This window comes from Brachypodium distachyon, chromosome 4, assembly GCF_000005505.3.
Source record: "Brachypodium distachyon strain Bd21 chromosome 4, Brachypodium_distachyon_v3.0, whole genome shotgun sequence".
Classification (NCBI taxonomy): domain Eukaryota; kingdom Viridiplantae; phylum Streptophyta; class Magnoliopsida; order Poales; family Poaceae; genus Brachypodium; species Brachypodium distachyon.
In genome coordinates this window covers 25,677,635-25,691,915 of record NC_016134.3, presented here as the reverse complement: position 1 = coordinate 25,691,915, position 14,281 = coordinate 25,677,635, and the positions used below count along the sequence as shown (strand labels likewise).

The 14,281-nt window shown below is 46.9% G+C and overlaps 2 protein-coding genes across 2 annotated transcripts; both read right to left on the bottom strand.

The window, feature by feature from the left end:
* Positions 1 to 3,354: 3,354 nt before the first annotated feature.
* Positions 3,355 to 7,180, bottom strand: LOC104584589 (zinc finger BED domain-containing protein RICESLEEPER 2). Its single transcript, XM_010239517.3, has 4 exons — positions 6,584 to 7,180; positions 3,900 to 5,951; positions 3,742 to 3,819; positions 3,355 to 3,657 (listed from the first exon to the last, which is right to left on the bottom strand). The coding sequence occupies exons 2-3, from the start codon at positions 5,562 to 5,564 to the stop codon at positions 3,745 to 3,747; spliced, it is 1,740 nt and encodes a 579-aa protein (XP_010237819.1). The 5' UTR covers positions 5,565 to 5,951; positions 6,584 to 7,180; the 3' UTR covers positions 3,355 to 3,657; positions 3,742 to 3,744.
* Positions 7,181 to 10,346: 3,166 nt separating this feature from the next.
* On the bottom strand, positions 10,347 to 11,111 carry LOC100843087 (pentatricopeptide repeat-containing protein At4g16470-like). Its single transcript, XM_024454587.1, has one exon. The coding sequence runs from the start codon at positions 11,109 to 11,111 to the stop codon at positions 10,347 to 10,349; it is 765 nt and encodes a 254-aa protein (XP_024310355.1).
* Positions 11,112 to 14,281: the final 3,170 nt, after the last annotated feature.

Genomic DNA, 14,281 nt, shown 5'->3' with positions numbered 1-14,281 from the left:
GTTTCTTGCTCGTCCTACAGGCGCTCTTCGTGGACAACCACCTGGTCGTGATCAGGTTGGTCATGCTGCTCGTGTTCCACATGATGATGATGGTTTTGGGCGTATCAAATTGTCCATACCTCCGTTCTCGGGTGATCGTGGACCGGAAGATTATTTGGAGTGGAAGATGCGTATGAATCAGATTTTTGTTTCTTATCATTATAGTGAGGAGCAGAGACTTCAGCTTGCCGCAGTTGAATTCACCGGTTATGTGCTGATTTGGTGGAATCAGATTCTTCGTATGCATACTTGTCCAACGTCGTGGAGAGGTATGAAAGACCTCATGCGACATCGCTTTGTTCCTGAGCATTACAAGAGAGATATGCATGTACAATAAATTGCAGCAGCTCACTCAAGGCACAAAATATGTGAATGAGTACTATAAAGAGATAGAGTTATTGATGATACGTACATGAACAAGGGAGAATCTGAAAGCCACAATGTCTCGATTCTTTAATGGCCTGAATATTGAGGTGCAAGATCGTGTGGAGATGGTTAGCTATTATGATATTCAGGATCTTTTGCACCAAGCTGAGCATGTGAAGCAACAATTCAAGCGACGTCAAGATGTATCTCCTGCAAATTCATGGCGTTGTTCCCAGACCGAGGCTGCTGATTCTAGTGCTAAGCCGACACCTTCGTCACGCTCCAACCATGTTTCTTACAGTGAGGCGCCCAAATCTGGCGTGTCCAAAGCTGCTTCTAGTACGCAATCCACGTCAAACATTGAGTGCTTCACTTGTGCAGGCAGGGGATACATGAGGCGTGATTGCCCTAACACCAAACTGGTGATGCTTACACAAGATGGCTACGTTTCTGCTAGTGACGATGACAAGGGTGATGTGCCATCTAGTGTGGAGTCTGAAGATCATGACAACTTCGATGTGTATCCCGAGGATGCTGCCCCTAATTGCACTAACTTGATGGTGCAGCGTGTGCCTGAAGATCGCATAGAAGGTCAAGGACAGGGCTGGAATATATTTCAGACCAAATGCACAGTCTAGAACACCGCTTGCAAGTTGATTATTCATGGTGGCAGTTACACCAATATTGTTAGCAAGAGTTTGGTGGATTCTCTTTCATTGCCTACATGGAAACACCCATAGCCACATTGTGTTGAGTGGTTGTATAATTCAGGGAAGCTGAAGGTAACACATAAGGTGCGCCTAAAATTTTCAGTGGGTACTTATGAGGACACGGTGGTCTGCGATGTTTTGCCTATGGATGCTTGTCATGTGCTGCTAGACCGTCCGTGGCAATTTGATAAACGTACCACACATCTGGGCAGATCCAATGTTTATTCTTTGTGGCATCAAGGTAAGCGTCATATGCTGCAACCTATGCTTGACAAAGATATTAAGGTGGCTACATTTGCTGTGAAGAAGAAGTTCCAACAAGCCAAGTTGAAACCGAGGACGGTTTTCTCTCAAGTTGGGGGGATGATGAGGGGAGGATATCTCTCAAGTGGCTACTCCTGCTATTTCACCAACTCCATATATTCCGAGGTTTGGTTTTTTTTGCGTTCACGTTCCTCCGAAAGATGAGATGAAGCCCAATTTCAGAACGCCACCAGTTTTGAAGTTTACTTAGTTTTAAAGTTTGAGATTTATTTAAGTCTGCAGTGTTTTCTTTATTTTCATTTGATGGTTTTTGGGCCTGTCCAAAACCACTTTTAGTTCAGCCTATGGGCCTTAGTTGTGTGGCGTGGGGCCTGTCCCACCCAATGTTTGGGGGCGTATATTGTCGTGTTTGCTTACTGATCTTGAAGATCTGATGTTATGCCCTACGGTGGAGTTGATTCTAATCAGTTCCAACGTGAGGAGTTGAAGGGATTTGATCTGGATTACTTCAGATTGATTTCGCTCGGTTGCTGATCTGCTTGTTCGTCGATCGCCGTCAAAGATTGGGCCTAAAACCCTTTTGGATCACGTTGATCCTTATCAAGAGAGAGAACAGAGAGAGAGAGAGAGAGAGAGAGAGAGAGACGAGTCAGCCACCGCTGCTGCACGCCGCCTGCCGAGAAAGAGAGAGAACGGAGGGAGAGAGAGAAGGAGAGGCGCGTGCCGGGGCGCCGCCGCTCGCTGTCGCGTTGCTCTGCTCCGCCGCCCCGCACGCTGCCGCCGAGCTCCTCCATCGTGCCCTGTAGATATGCTAGAGCGAGAGAGAGAGAGAGAGAGAGAGAGAGAGAGAGAGAGAGAGAGATGTAGGATTTTTGTGTCCTGCAACTATTATTTATTGAACTATTAATACTCGGTTACCTCATTATGGAAACACGTGTTCATGGTTATATGATGCATGAAAATATATGCTTGTTGGAAGATAGTTAAATACAATTATGTGTTTTATGGAAGCTCGTGATTATCAATGAAATATAATATATCTTGTATCAATATTGGAAAGACTACCCGAGTACGTTGATAATCGGAAGGAGCTAGGTCATTGATTAGATTATAGTCCTAATGTTGACCTACATGATTAGTGGAATTTAAACATGATCATGGCGCATTGCTCACAGGTCCGTGTTCCAAGTACCCACAGTTAGAGTCCCTAACGGATGAATTATATCATGGTTGGTCGTTTAATCTTGACTCTGTCACTAGTTTAAATCTGAGGACTTAAAACTAGGACTCTTATCCGTAAATGCAGTATAAGAAAGGTCCTTACCTCCTAACCTCAGATTGCAGAATTGTGAGCGGTACCACGGAAAAGCGCCGAGGAATAGGGAGTAGACCACCCAAAATTTCCAACATTGGTATCAAAGCCAAGTTACGCCGGATCATGCGACCAACTCTACCATCGCCAACCCGCCACGTGCAGTCGATCTTGATTCTACCTGGCATCAAAATCGATCACCAGCTTCCAGGAATTGCTCGATGCCTCGACCGATCCGGTGTTGATTTGTTTTCCGCTGCCTTCTCGTTCGACTTAAAAAAAAAGAAGAGGAAATCACGTTGCATTGATCTCCGCCTGGACGCCGAGCCAGCTCGGCTCGGCCCGGCCCGAGCTCGCAGGAGCTTGCCGCCGGCGAGCCGAGCCCGGCCCGAAAACCAGACGAGCCACTTTTGCTGGCTCGGCTCGGTCCGGCTCAGTCCGGTAGCAAAGCAATTCAATAAAAACAGCAGTAGCACTGCAGCAGCCATCAGCTCAGTTACAGGCAACAAAAACAAGCAGCAGCAACAACGATCAGCAACAAGCAGCAGCACGTAACGATCAGCAGCAGCGATCAGCACATTCAGCAATCAGCACTTCAGCAACAGCCAGCAGCAGCTAAACAGGCAAACAACAAGTAGCCAAGCGCCCAAGCAGCAGCACAACAAGCAGTACACGGGCATATAAAATGGATAGCAACAAGCAACAGGACAGCAGCACAGGTTCCACAGCACAGGCACACAGCCAGTCAGCCACACATTACACAGGCAGTCCACAACTCCACATTAGTACATTACACAGGCAGTCCACACATTACGACGAGTTCAACCACATACCGACAAGTTCATCCTCATGACGACGAGTTCAACCACATAACGAAAACACAAACAAAAGGTCTTCAACTTCCAATCTTTCTCCATACATTTTGACCTCCAACTCCAAGCATCTTACTCCAACCAAATGTAAGGTCTATAAAACATTTGTGAAATATTGTAAGTAAAGGAATCAACTAAATGCAATTAACACATGAAAACTTTAATTTTTTTGTTTTACCTACTAGTAGTTGCTTGCCATTGTGCTTTTGGGAAGTTTGATCTTCTCCGCATCATCCTCCTCATCTTCCTCTGCCTCCTACATTTTGTGCAATTTATCAATAAGATTTTGTAGATGTAAATCTTGTAATGAAAATGACAAATTATATGAAACCATACCATGGCATTCAAGTCTTTGTGAGACCCTTTGATATAACTAGCTCCACACACCAAGGCCTCAACCATGACCGGTTTTAGAGAGCTACGGAAGTTATCAAGCACCCTTCCACCGGTGCTAAAGGTAGACTCCAAGGAGACAGAGCTAGCGGGAACGGTTAAGAACCTTCTTGCCATCTTTGCCAACACAGGATATCTAAGTGCATTCACCTTCCACCACTCAAGAAGGTCGAAGGAAGCACTCATTTCCACATGTGGATCATCAATGTAGTTTCTAAATTCACTTTTGGATGGCCTATTTGAGGTAGAATGCAAGAAACTAAGGAACTCCGCATCTGAAGCTGGCATGGAGCTACTTGCCATGCTCGATGACTTATGTGATGATGAACTAGGCCTTTGTTCGGCTTGCTTCTTTTCTGCATCATATTTTTCATACAAACTCTCCAACTCTTGCTCCACGAGCTCAATCTCAACTTTAGCCCTCTCAGCCCCGTAGATCTGTTTTAGGCACCACTGCACAAAAATCATCTTGTACCTTGGGTCAAGAAAAGTGGCAATCACCATTAGATTGTTCGGTTCTTCCCAATACTTGTCAAACTTTTCCATCATAGCTATCCCCATTGCATGAAATGTCTCATCCGTACTCTCCTTCGCCTTGATCAATGCTATCTTCATGCTCACAACATGGGGGTAGAAAATGTTAGCCGTGGGGTAATATTGACTTGAAAAGGCAGTGGTAACTCTAGCAAAGGCAAACAGCAATGGCTCGATCTGCTCAAACATGGCCCATTCATTGCGTGAAGGCTCCCACTTGTAGCTGGCATCAGAAATGGCATAAGTAGCTAAGGCTTGCTTGTATGGAACTCCTGTCTTGATCATCCTATAGGTAGAACCCCACCTTGTGCAAACATCAAGGTGCAAGTGCTCTCCAACATCAATCCTCAAGTCTCTGCAAATCTCAACAAACTTGTGTAGCCTTGCTAGGGATTTTTGTAAGTACTTGACCGTCTCTCTCAGATTTGAGATCAAGTCCTCCAAACATGTTGTTTCATCCTTTACAACCAAGTTAACGATGTGATCACAACAGCGAACATGGAAGTAGTTGGCCTCAAAGTTCACCCCCCTCCGAAAAGCAAACTTCGCCTTCAAATCTCTTACAGCAACATCATTGTTTGAAGCATTGTCTAGAGTAATAGATACCACCTTATCTTCTATCTTCCATTCAATCACATAGCTCCACAAAGCATCAGCAATGACATGTCCAGTGTGTGGGGGGTCTAACTCCACAAAAGCAAGCACCTGGGTCTGCATCTTCCAGTTCTTATCTATGTAGTGTGCCACAACACACATGTAAGATATGGTCTGATTGCTCGTCCACATGTCTGTAGTGAGACCAATGTACTCCACATTCTTCAAAGAACTTTTTAGAATCTCTTTTTCTTTCTTGCAAACCCTCAAACACTCAGCTCTTATTGCCTTCCTGCCAATGAACTGATAAAATGGAGCAATAATCTCCTTCATGGTGGCATGATCATACCCAGGTGCCAAAAGAACTGACTCATCTGAGGCACTACTAGCTTTCGCTGGCTTGTACCCAAGGCGTGTTTGAATTTGAAACCTTGCTGCGTGACTCTTCAATTTCTGGCAGTTTTTCATATGCCTATTCATGCTGGAAGTACTTGAGCCTTGAGTGTACTTATACTCCTTGTCACAATACTTGCAAATAGCCTTCAAATCCCCCTCTAAACTGCCTCCCTCCTCAAGTGGTTGCTTCTTAAATACCCTCCAACACGGAGCATTCTCTCTATGTTTGGATTTTATTTTGACCCCTCCAACTTGCACACCCTTCTTGCTTTTTTCTCCACTTCCATGCCCTTCATCTGAATCCAGAGCCACAGTTTCTTAATCTACCTCATCAGTACCACGGGAAAACCCAAATAATGGATCATCGTCAGACATGACATCATCAGATAAATCTTCATCCTCATCCATACTGATATTCTCTTCTGCCGGCTCATATTCCTTATTCTGTTCATCCATGCTATCCTCGGGCACCTATATAAGAATTGTATACATAAATGAGTACATTTTGTTTGTTGTCCATGGAAACATATTAATTTTGACAAATGACAACAATGTTGTATGCAGAAAAGAAATATGATACTTGCTGTCTTGTCCATGAAACATACTAATTTTGACAAATGACAACAATGGTGTATGGATACTGCAGAAATGAGATACTTGCTGTCTTATATATAATTTTTACATACTAAAGTATACAAGCTGCCATGAAACATACTGATTTTGACAAATGAAAACAATGTTGTATGGTTAAAAAGAAATATGATACTAGCTTGCTGTCTTGTCCATGAAACATACTGATTTTAACAAATGACAACAATGGTGTATGGATACTGCAAAAATGAGATACTTGTTGTCTTATATACAATTTAACATACTAAAGTATACAAGCTGCCATGAAACATACTGATTTTGACAAATGACAACAATGTTGTATGGATAAAAAGAAATATGATACTAGCTTGATGTCCTGTCCGTGAAACATACTGATTTTAACAAATGAGATACTTGCTGTTCACAATTCATGCAAACATGTGCAATTCCCAATTTCATACAAGCACACAATCATACAATCTGCCATTGAGTAGTTGTTCTCAATTTCTCACCTCTTCCTCGTCTTCCACGGTCGTCCCTGAAGCAGCAACACCGCGGGCGCCGGCCCTAGAGATTCTTGAACCAGATGCCACGGCAGAACCAGATGCCACAGCCTGGTCAGTGAGATCCTGGCGACCACGGCGAGGAGGAGGAGGAATACCCTGACCCCTACGTCGCGTTGCCGGAGCGGGTGCTGCCGCTGCAGGAGCGTTGACGAGCACAATCGTTGGGTTCAACTTCGAGCGAACCTTGCCGTCCCCAAGCTTTCCCGCCGGCGCCTTCTTTCCCACGGTCGGCTTCTTCCCCTTCAACGGTGCGGGCTTCATCCGCATCAACGAAGAGATGAGACGCTCCTTCTCCTTCGCCGGCTGGTCCTTCTCCATGACGGTGGCGGGCTGGCGGCTGCTCGCTCTAGGTGGGGAACTGGGGGCTAGGGAGGGAGGGAAAGTGGGGTACTAGCTTGTGGTCGCCGGTCGGGGGTGCATGGGCATGGCTCCGCGACTTGCAGACGGTGGCTCGCTCGGGGTGGGGAGGGAGGGGAACGAAGCTCGGGGTGGGGACTGGGGACTTGGGAGGGCGGCGGTGGCTCGCTCGGGACGAAGGAACGAGCGAACAACGAGTGGATTCGGGAGGGACTTGACCTAGGACGCTGGACGGAGGCTTGGGCTGGGCCGGAATCGATCGCGGTCCGGGAGGTGGCCCAAACTCACGAGCTCGCCGAGCTGGACCGAGCTGGCTCGGCTCGGCCCGAAGATTTCGCGGGCCATTTTCGTGGGCTCGGCTCGCTCGAGAAAAATATGAGCTCAGGCCGAGCTGGCTCGGCTCGTCCTAGGCTTGGTCCAGCTCGCCGAGCCCAGCTCGAACTTCCAGGCACGCATTGATCCCACAAGAATCGATCTGTCTCCCGGAATCGGGCGCCGTATACACGAACGGGGCAGACGGATCTAACACGCGCTCGCGCGGAACTCTCGTCGAGTAAAACACAACTCGCTGCTCAAATCCTCGAGATTGCCTCTCAAAAAAAATATCCTTGCGATTGTTGTGCTGCTGAATCGCATGCTGCCGCTGGCCGCTGCGTACTGGACTTGATTCGGGAACTCACGCCGTCACGCGGCCGTTAGCCCGAGAAAAATTGAGCTATCCGTCCCGTCTGAACCGGTCTCCAGGAATCAATCCGCTGCTTCCTGGACCCGACACGCCGGCCGCCGGCCTCCTTCGGCCCGGAATCGCCGACGCCGGCCTGCTCCGCAGCCGGGAATCACCGCCTCCACCTCCGGGAATCGACACTGGCCTGCTTTGCTGCTGTCCCACTCGTGCCGCCACCTCTCCAGGCCTATGCTCTGACCACTGCTAATGGGAGAGCCTGGCCCATGACCTTTCGGCTCTGGGCCGGCTCAGTCCACCCTGCCAGCTACAGCCTAATGATCTCGCCAGCACAACAACGCACCTTACGAGGGTTATTTTTGGATTATTTTTTTCTCAGGCGTTGGGTCAGCTTTTGCCGCTGCTTTAGCCCAGAGCAATAGGAATCTCTCCATCCCCGATAAGAGCCAGCAAACACAACGAGAGAAAGTGGCAGTACATAGCTGGCCGGGCGATGATCAAAAAAATGAAAGAAAAGGCTGGCCTGGCCAAACTGCTATCCCACGGGGTGTTTTTGTTTTTAAAAAACTGTTATCCCACGTGGTCCCGCTTGACAAAATGGTTGTAGCTCGCCTCTTTTATCCAGCAGATATTTCAGTGCATCCATTTCTACTATCCAGCAGACCTTTCAACGCATGCCTTTCATCTGTGGACATTTCAGTGCACATACTTGTGTTGCCCAGTGACTTTTCATGAAATACTCCGATGCACACAGACTCTGCGCATTCATGCATGCGACTTGTTTTTTTTTTGAGAGGCTCATGCTTGCACCCTGGTTCTCGTTGGATTATTTCGCGCGTCATAGGTAATTCTAGATAAAATTATCACGATTCATCTAATCGGTACCTCAATAGAGTATGGGCCTGCCTATAGATCATGCAACTGAGAAATAGTTGATGGGCAGATTCCTTTCTTTTTTTCCTTTTTTTAATCCTTGGAAACAGGAGATTGTATCAGATTTCACTAGATGGGCTGTACCGGGCCTGGATACAATTGTCTCTGTATTAGACCATGGTTTTCTCCTATTATGCAACTATAACTTAGTTGTATCAAGCCACTAAAAGTCTCCAACAATAAAGACGTGCAACCAACCAAAATAAGACACTCTACGAAAAGTTTTTGTATTAGATAAACTATTTTTGGGAGATCTGAATAAATACCTGAGGCCAATCCTCACGAGCGCTAGCAACAAAAATTAAATATATGCGCGTTATCTCAGTTACTCATTCTAGACAGACGGAAGAAAATATGGAGCCAAAAAGGCACACGGAAGAAAATATGGAGCCAAGATGTGAAATTTAAAAATATATGCGCGTTATCTCAGTTACTCATCCTAGACAGACGTAGAAAAAATAACAACAAAATTTCCATAAAATTTTTAGTTGCACGCAAGTGGATATGATGTGCAACAAAAAAAGATTACATTAGTTGCGCGAGTGATCCCGGTGTGCAACTCGTTTAGCGGCGCTCGGCTAAAAATTTCATGACAAAAAAATTAATTTAAAAACAAGCGACCCAAGAAATAAAAAATCATTTATTTGCATAGGGACAGACATGATGTGCAACTTACATTTACTTGTGCGCGAATGGTCATGATGTGCAACTCGTTTAGCAGGGCTCGGCTAAAAATTACACGACAAAAGAATTAATTTTAAAAAATGCAACTCAATAAAATAAAAAACCATTCAGTTGCACATGGACGAACATGATGTGCAACTCACATTTACTTGTGCGCGAATGGTCACGATGTGCAACTCGTTTAGCGACGTTCGGCTAAAAATTTCACGACAAAAGAATTAATTTAAAAACAAGCGACTCAAGAAATAAAAACTCATTCAGTTGCACACGGACGGACATGATGTGCATCTCACATTTACTTGCGCGCGAATGGTCATGATTTGCAACTCATTTAGCGGGGCTCAGCTAAAAATTTCATTACAAAAGAATTAATTTTAAAAAAGCAACTTAATAAAATAAAAAATCATTCAGTTGCACACGGACGGACATAATGTGCAACACACATTTAGTTGCGCACGGATGGTCATGATGTGCAACTCATTTAGCGGGCTCGGCTAAAAATTTCACGACAAAAGAATTAATTTTAAAAAAGGCGACTCAATAAAATAAAAAATCATTCAGTTGCACACGACGGACATGATGTGCAATTCACGTTTACTTGCGCGCGAGTGATCCCGATGTGCAACTCGTTTAGCGGGGCTCGGCTAAAAAAAACGACTCAATAAAATAAAAAATCATTCAGGTGCATGCGGACGGACATGATGTGCAACTCACTCTTCGAAAAAATTACTACAAAAACCACTACTTATTATTATTCAATATATAATCCATAAAAGTATAAAAACAAATACATATCGGTGTTCCCAAATAACACTAGGAGGATAAATGTCTAATGGATGATATGTGAGGATTGTAATAGTTGAATCTGAACTATACATTTATAAATATGTGTAATTAAACAGCCACATAACCGTCTTTCATAAAAATCTAAAAATTTAAAGGTAAAAAGAGAGAGTAAAATACACCATTAGTCCATGAACTCGACAGAAATGAACACTTTAGTCCATGAATTCGGAAAACGCATACTTAAACCCATAAACTGGGATTATTGTGTCACTTTAATCCAAAAATGGTTCGGTGAGGCTTAAACACGTCACGTGACCGCCACGTCGGTTTCGGCCAGGACGGCAGACTGCTACTCGATTTTCTCATGATTCTTTTTCCAAAATCACTAGTTGCATGACCGGCGTTCCCCGGCTGCAGCCGGAAGAAGTGTCGCGCGGCGAGCTCGACCAGCCTCGCATCGCCGTGCTTTCTGCAGGCACCCAGTAGTGCACCCCAGACCACCGAGTGCTCCTGGCAGCCCAGAAGGTTCTTGACGAGCTCGTAGGCGTCCTGGAGCCTGCCGACCTGGGCAAGCATGTCAACCACCGTCGCGCAGTGCTTGCCCTTTGGGGTGAGGGCATAGTCCAACGGCATGGATGAGAAGTGCCTCAGCCCCTCGTTCACAAGTCCGCCGTGCGCACAGGCCGAGAGCACGGCGAGGAACGTCACGTCGCTCGGCCAGAAACCGTCCCGCGTCATCTGGTGGAAGAGCGCCAGCGCCTCGCCCACGTGCCCGTGCTGGCCATGCCCGGATATGACCGCAGTCCACACGGTCACATTCCGTTCTGACGCGGCTGCGAAAGCCCGGCGTGCACCCTCGGTGCTACTGCACTTGAGGTACAAATCGATGAGCGCGCTGTTGGCGAAGACGTTGCCACCGACGACCATGACGGTGTGCACGCGCCGGCCGTGCTCCAGAGCGGCCAGCCTCGCGCACGCACAGAGCATGGACGAGAACGTGAACTGGTCCCGCATCAGCCCCTCCGTCCGCATCGAGCCGAACATCTCCAGCGCCTGCGCCTCCAGCACACCGCGCGTGCACCCCAATATCAGGGCATTCCATGCCACAACGCCCCTCCGTCGAACAGGTTCCGGGCGACGGCTAGTTCCCCAATCTTGGCGTAGAAGATCAGCAGCTTGGTGGCCATGTAGTGGTTGCAGTTGAACCCTGTGGAGATCTAGCCACACTGTCCACCGCAATTTACAAAGACGCTACACTAGCCAAGTTGGTGATTTTGCAAGAAAAACCTTGAGAAAATCAAGTAGCAGTGCGTGGTCCTAGGCAAAGCCGACGTGGCGTGTTTAATACTCGCCGAACCGTTTTTGAACTAAACTGACACAGTAATCCCAGTTTATGAGTTTACGTGTGCGTTTTCCAAATTCATAAACTAAAGTGTTCATTTATACCAAGTTCATGGACTATTGGTGTATTTTACTCAAAAATAAAATCACAACACACACGCACGCACGCGCGCGCACGATCTCACACCCACAGATGACAGACACACACACCTCCAGCTACATGGGCTCGTTGGGCCTGACGGCCTGCAGATGGACACACGGACACAAGGGCAAAAACTGCCGAGGACATTTTGCACGAATCTCAAAGCCTCATCCGAGGGTCAATATGGTCGACTGAAAATTGTTATTTCTCAGTCGCCTGAGAAATATCAAATTCCATAGAATATGCATTCGGTACCCGGATTGAAAAGTCTCGATACATGAAAAGTCTCATTTTGATTATTTCAATGCAAATAAAATCTCGATAAAAAGTACCACGATTTCATCTAATCGGTGTCCCAATAAAATATGTGCTTGGTACCCATGATTATTGGAAATACTCTGTACATAATAAAGTAGTTAGGATTACTAATTAAAACTAGATGATGTCCCGCACGTTGTCGCGGAAATTTTTAATTAACATAAAGAGTATTCAAATTTGAAAACATATAATTAAATTGTACATTCTTCGCGTAGTGGGAATAGCTTGACGAAAGTAACATGCATGCATCGTGCAAAATTATGGGTTCTTTCACAAAATAGGTGTGAACAAATTAATTATGTGATGATGTGGCATGCTTGCATGTTTAAAGAAATCAAGTAGTCGGTTGGTTTTACTTAGATATAGAAGATTATTTATGTGTCTAATAAATAATCTCGGTACCCGGAGGCGAGAAACTCAGCGCCTTACTAATTATTCATTCGGTACCCGGGATTTAGAAACATTGTAATTGTAAATCATTTGGGTACCCGGAGGCGAGAGACTTGGTGGCTTGCTGATTATGCATTCGGTACCCGGGATTTAGAAACTTTGTATCAATAAAATTATCTTACCAGATGATGAACATGGATGGATGCAGGTGAGCGGCTCCATGGCCTTCGCCTAAATCTAGATAAGAAATCCCCCACTTAAGATAGAACTCGAACAAGCACAACCTAAATCCCCTATTAAAAAAACCTGTCACAATCAGAATAAACCAAATATTCAGCTCCTTCCGTAGCAGAAAATTAATCTCAATGTCAGGGGATGACCCCGGGTAGATCAAAACGACACGCTTTAGCCGAGATGACGAAAGCAAAGTCGGCATAGTCATGTATGCCCGCATCGTTAAGTCAAATTAATACTAAGCCAGCATACCAGGTGTATGTCAGTATGATTATCTTGTCTTATGAGATTGCAGGATAAAGACGAATACTCTGATCTCGGCCAGCGCCGAAATATCTCAACGGTCTTATCCTCATCCCGTGGCGCAAAGTAAAACAGCGCTATCTTTATCACGGAAAAGCAGTTGCCGCTTACGTTGCGGTGTCACGCGACTGCGCAAAGAAGCACCGGAAGAGAATCTCTGACGGAAGTCGGCAGATGACTGCTGTAGTTGTTGCAGGGCACCAGGGAAAGTAAAGTTGTCTTGTCCGCTGCGGGGCCACCCGGAGGGAAACAAGGCGCGTGCCCGGCGGGGCCCAAAGAAAATAACGTTAGGCTCCGGACCGCATGTCAGTGTGACATGGGTGGTCCATAAATAGAGCACTACCCCTCACAGGAGAGGGATCCAAGACTTAGGCATCTAGAGTTTTCCCCTTCTTCTTTTTCTTCCTCAAGAATATAGCTCAAGGAGCGCCTTGTAGAGCTTGTTATCTCGGCTAATACAACAAAGTAGGAGTAGGAATCTTGCCTCGGCAAGAGGGCTCCGAACCTGGGTAAATCTGTGTGTGCTAGTGTATTCGTGCCTGTTTTCCTTCACGTCCTCCCTCCTCCGGCTCCTCCTTCGTCCATCGGCCCAAGATAAGCCATCCCATGGCATCTGCCGTGACACTACCACGACAGTTAGCGCCCCTCGTGGGGCCAGCGGCGGCGCTGGCTGGAGTTTTCATCCGGACGGGAAGCTTTCTCGCCACCAGAGAACGCGTGGTCTCCGGTTTGGTCTAGAGATTCGGCTCTCTGGGCTTCATCGACAACAACGCGGGCTGCTTCAACAACGCACCGCTTCCTTGCGCGGGCCGCTTCATCAACTTCGGCATGCATGAGGTTTAAGTCGCTACTGACAGTCCCTGCAGGTATCCCGAGCAGGTGGTGGTGGCCGAAAATCTCCCCGCTGTCTGCACGGTTCGTGGCCGGCATGTCGACTGCCCCGCTGACCGTGTGGAGGTCATGGTGACGGCTCATGACGTTGATGTTGGCAAGGGCACCGCAGAGAATGGCGCGGTCCCAAGCAAGTCTGGCAGAACGGCGAAATTCCCCCTGGAGAAGCCGGATAACGTCGCTGCTGAAGCCGGCACGTCGGCTTTGCCACCAAAGCCGACTCAGCTCCAGGCCTCCATCGAACGGCTGACTGCGCCGGTGGCGTCAAACGCTAACCCGGCCCAGCTGCAGACGAAGTTGGAGTTGGAGCGCCAAAAGCTGCTGAAGGAGGCCATCGATGTGGCTCGCGCTCGGCAAGAACTTGATATTTTGCTCCGTGAGTATAACAAAACCCATGGTCTCAATTCTACCTCATTGACTAACCCTAGCTGAGTTGGGGAGGTGCGTAACCGTGGCAGGAACTTGAATGCCGAGATAGCCAAAGATGGCAGAGCAGTTCCCGCAGTGTCGGCAAGTTTTGCCTCGGCGCTGAGACCAAAATATAACACCCCTGCCAAGAATCTCAGGGCCGCCGAGGCTGCGG

Bases quoted from the DNA above. Each gene is read 5' to 3' on its own strand.
- LOC104584589 (XM_010239517.3), bottom strand. From the start codon at position 5,564: ATGAATAGGCATATGAAAAACTGCCAGAAATTGAAGAGTCACGCAGCA. The intron at 3,820-3,899 runs GTATGGTTTCAT...CACAAAATGTAG, and splicing joins ACAAAGACTTGAATGCCATG to GAGGCAGAGGAAGATGAGGA.
- LOC100843087 (XM_024454587.1), bottom strand. From the start codon at position 11,111: ATGCGGACGGAGGGGCTGATGCGGGACCAGTTCACGTTCTCGTCCATG.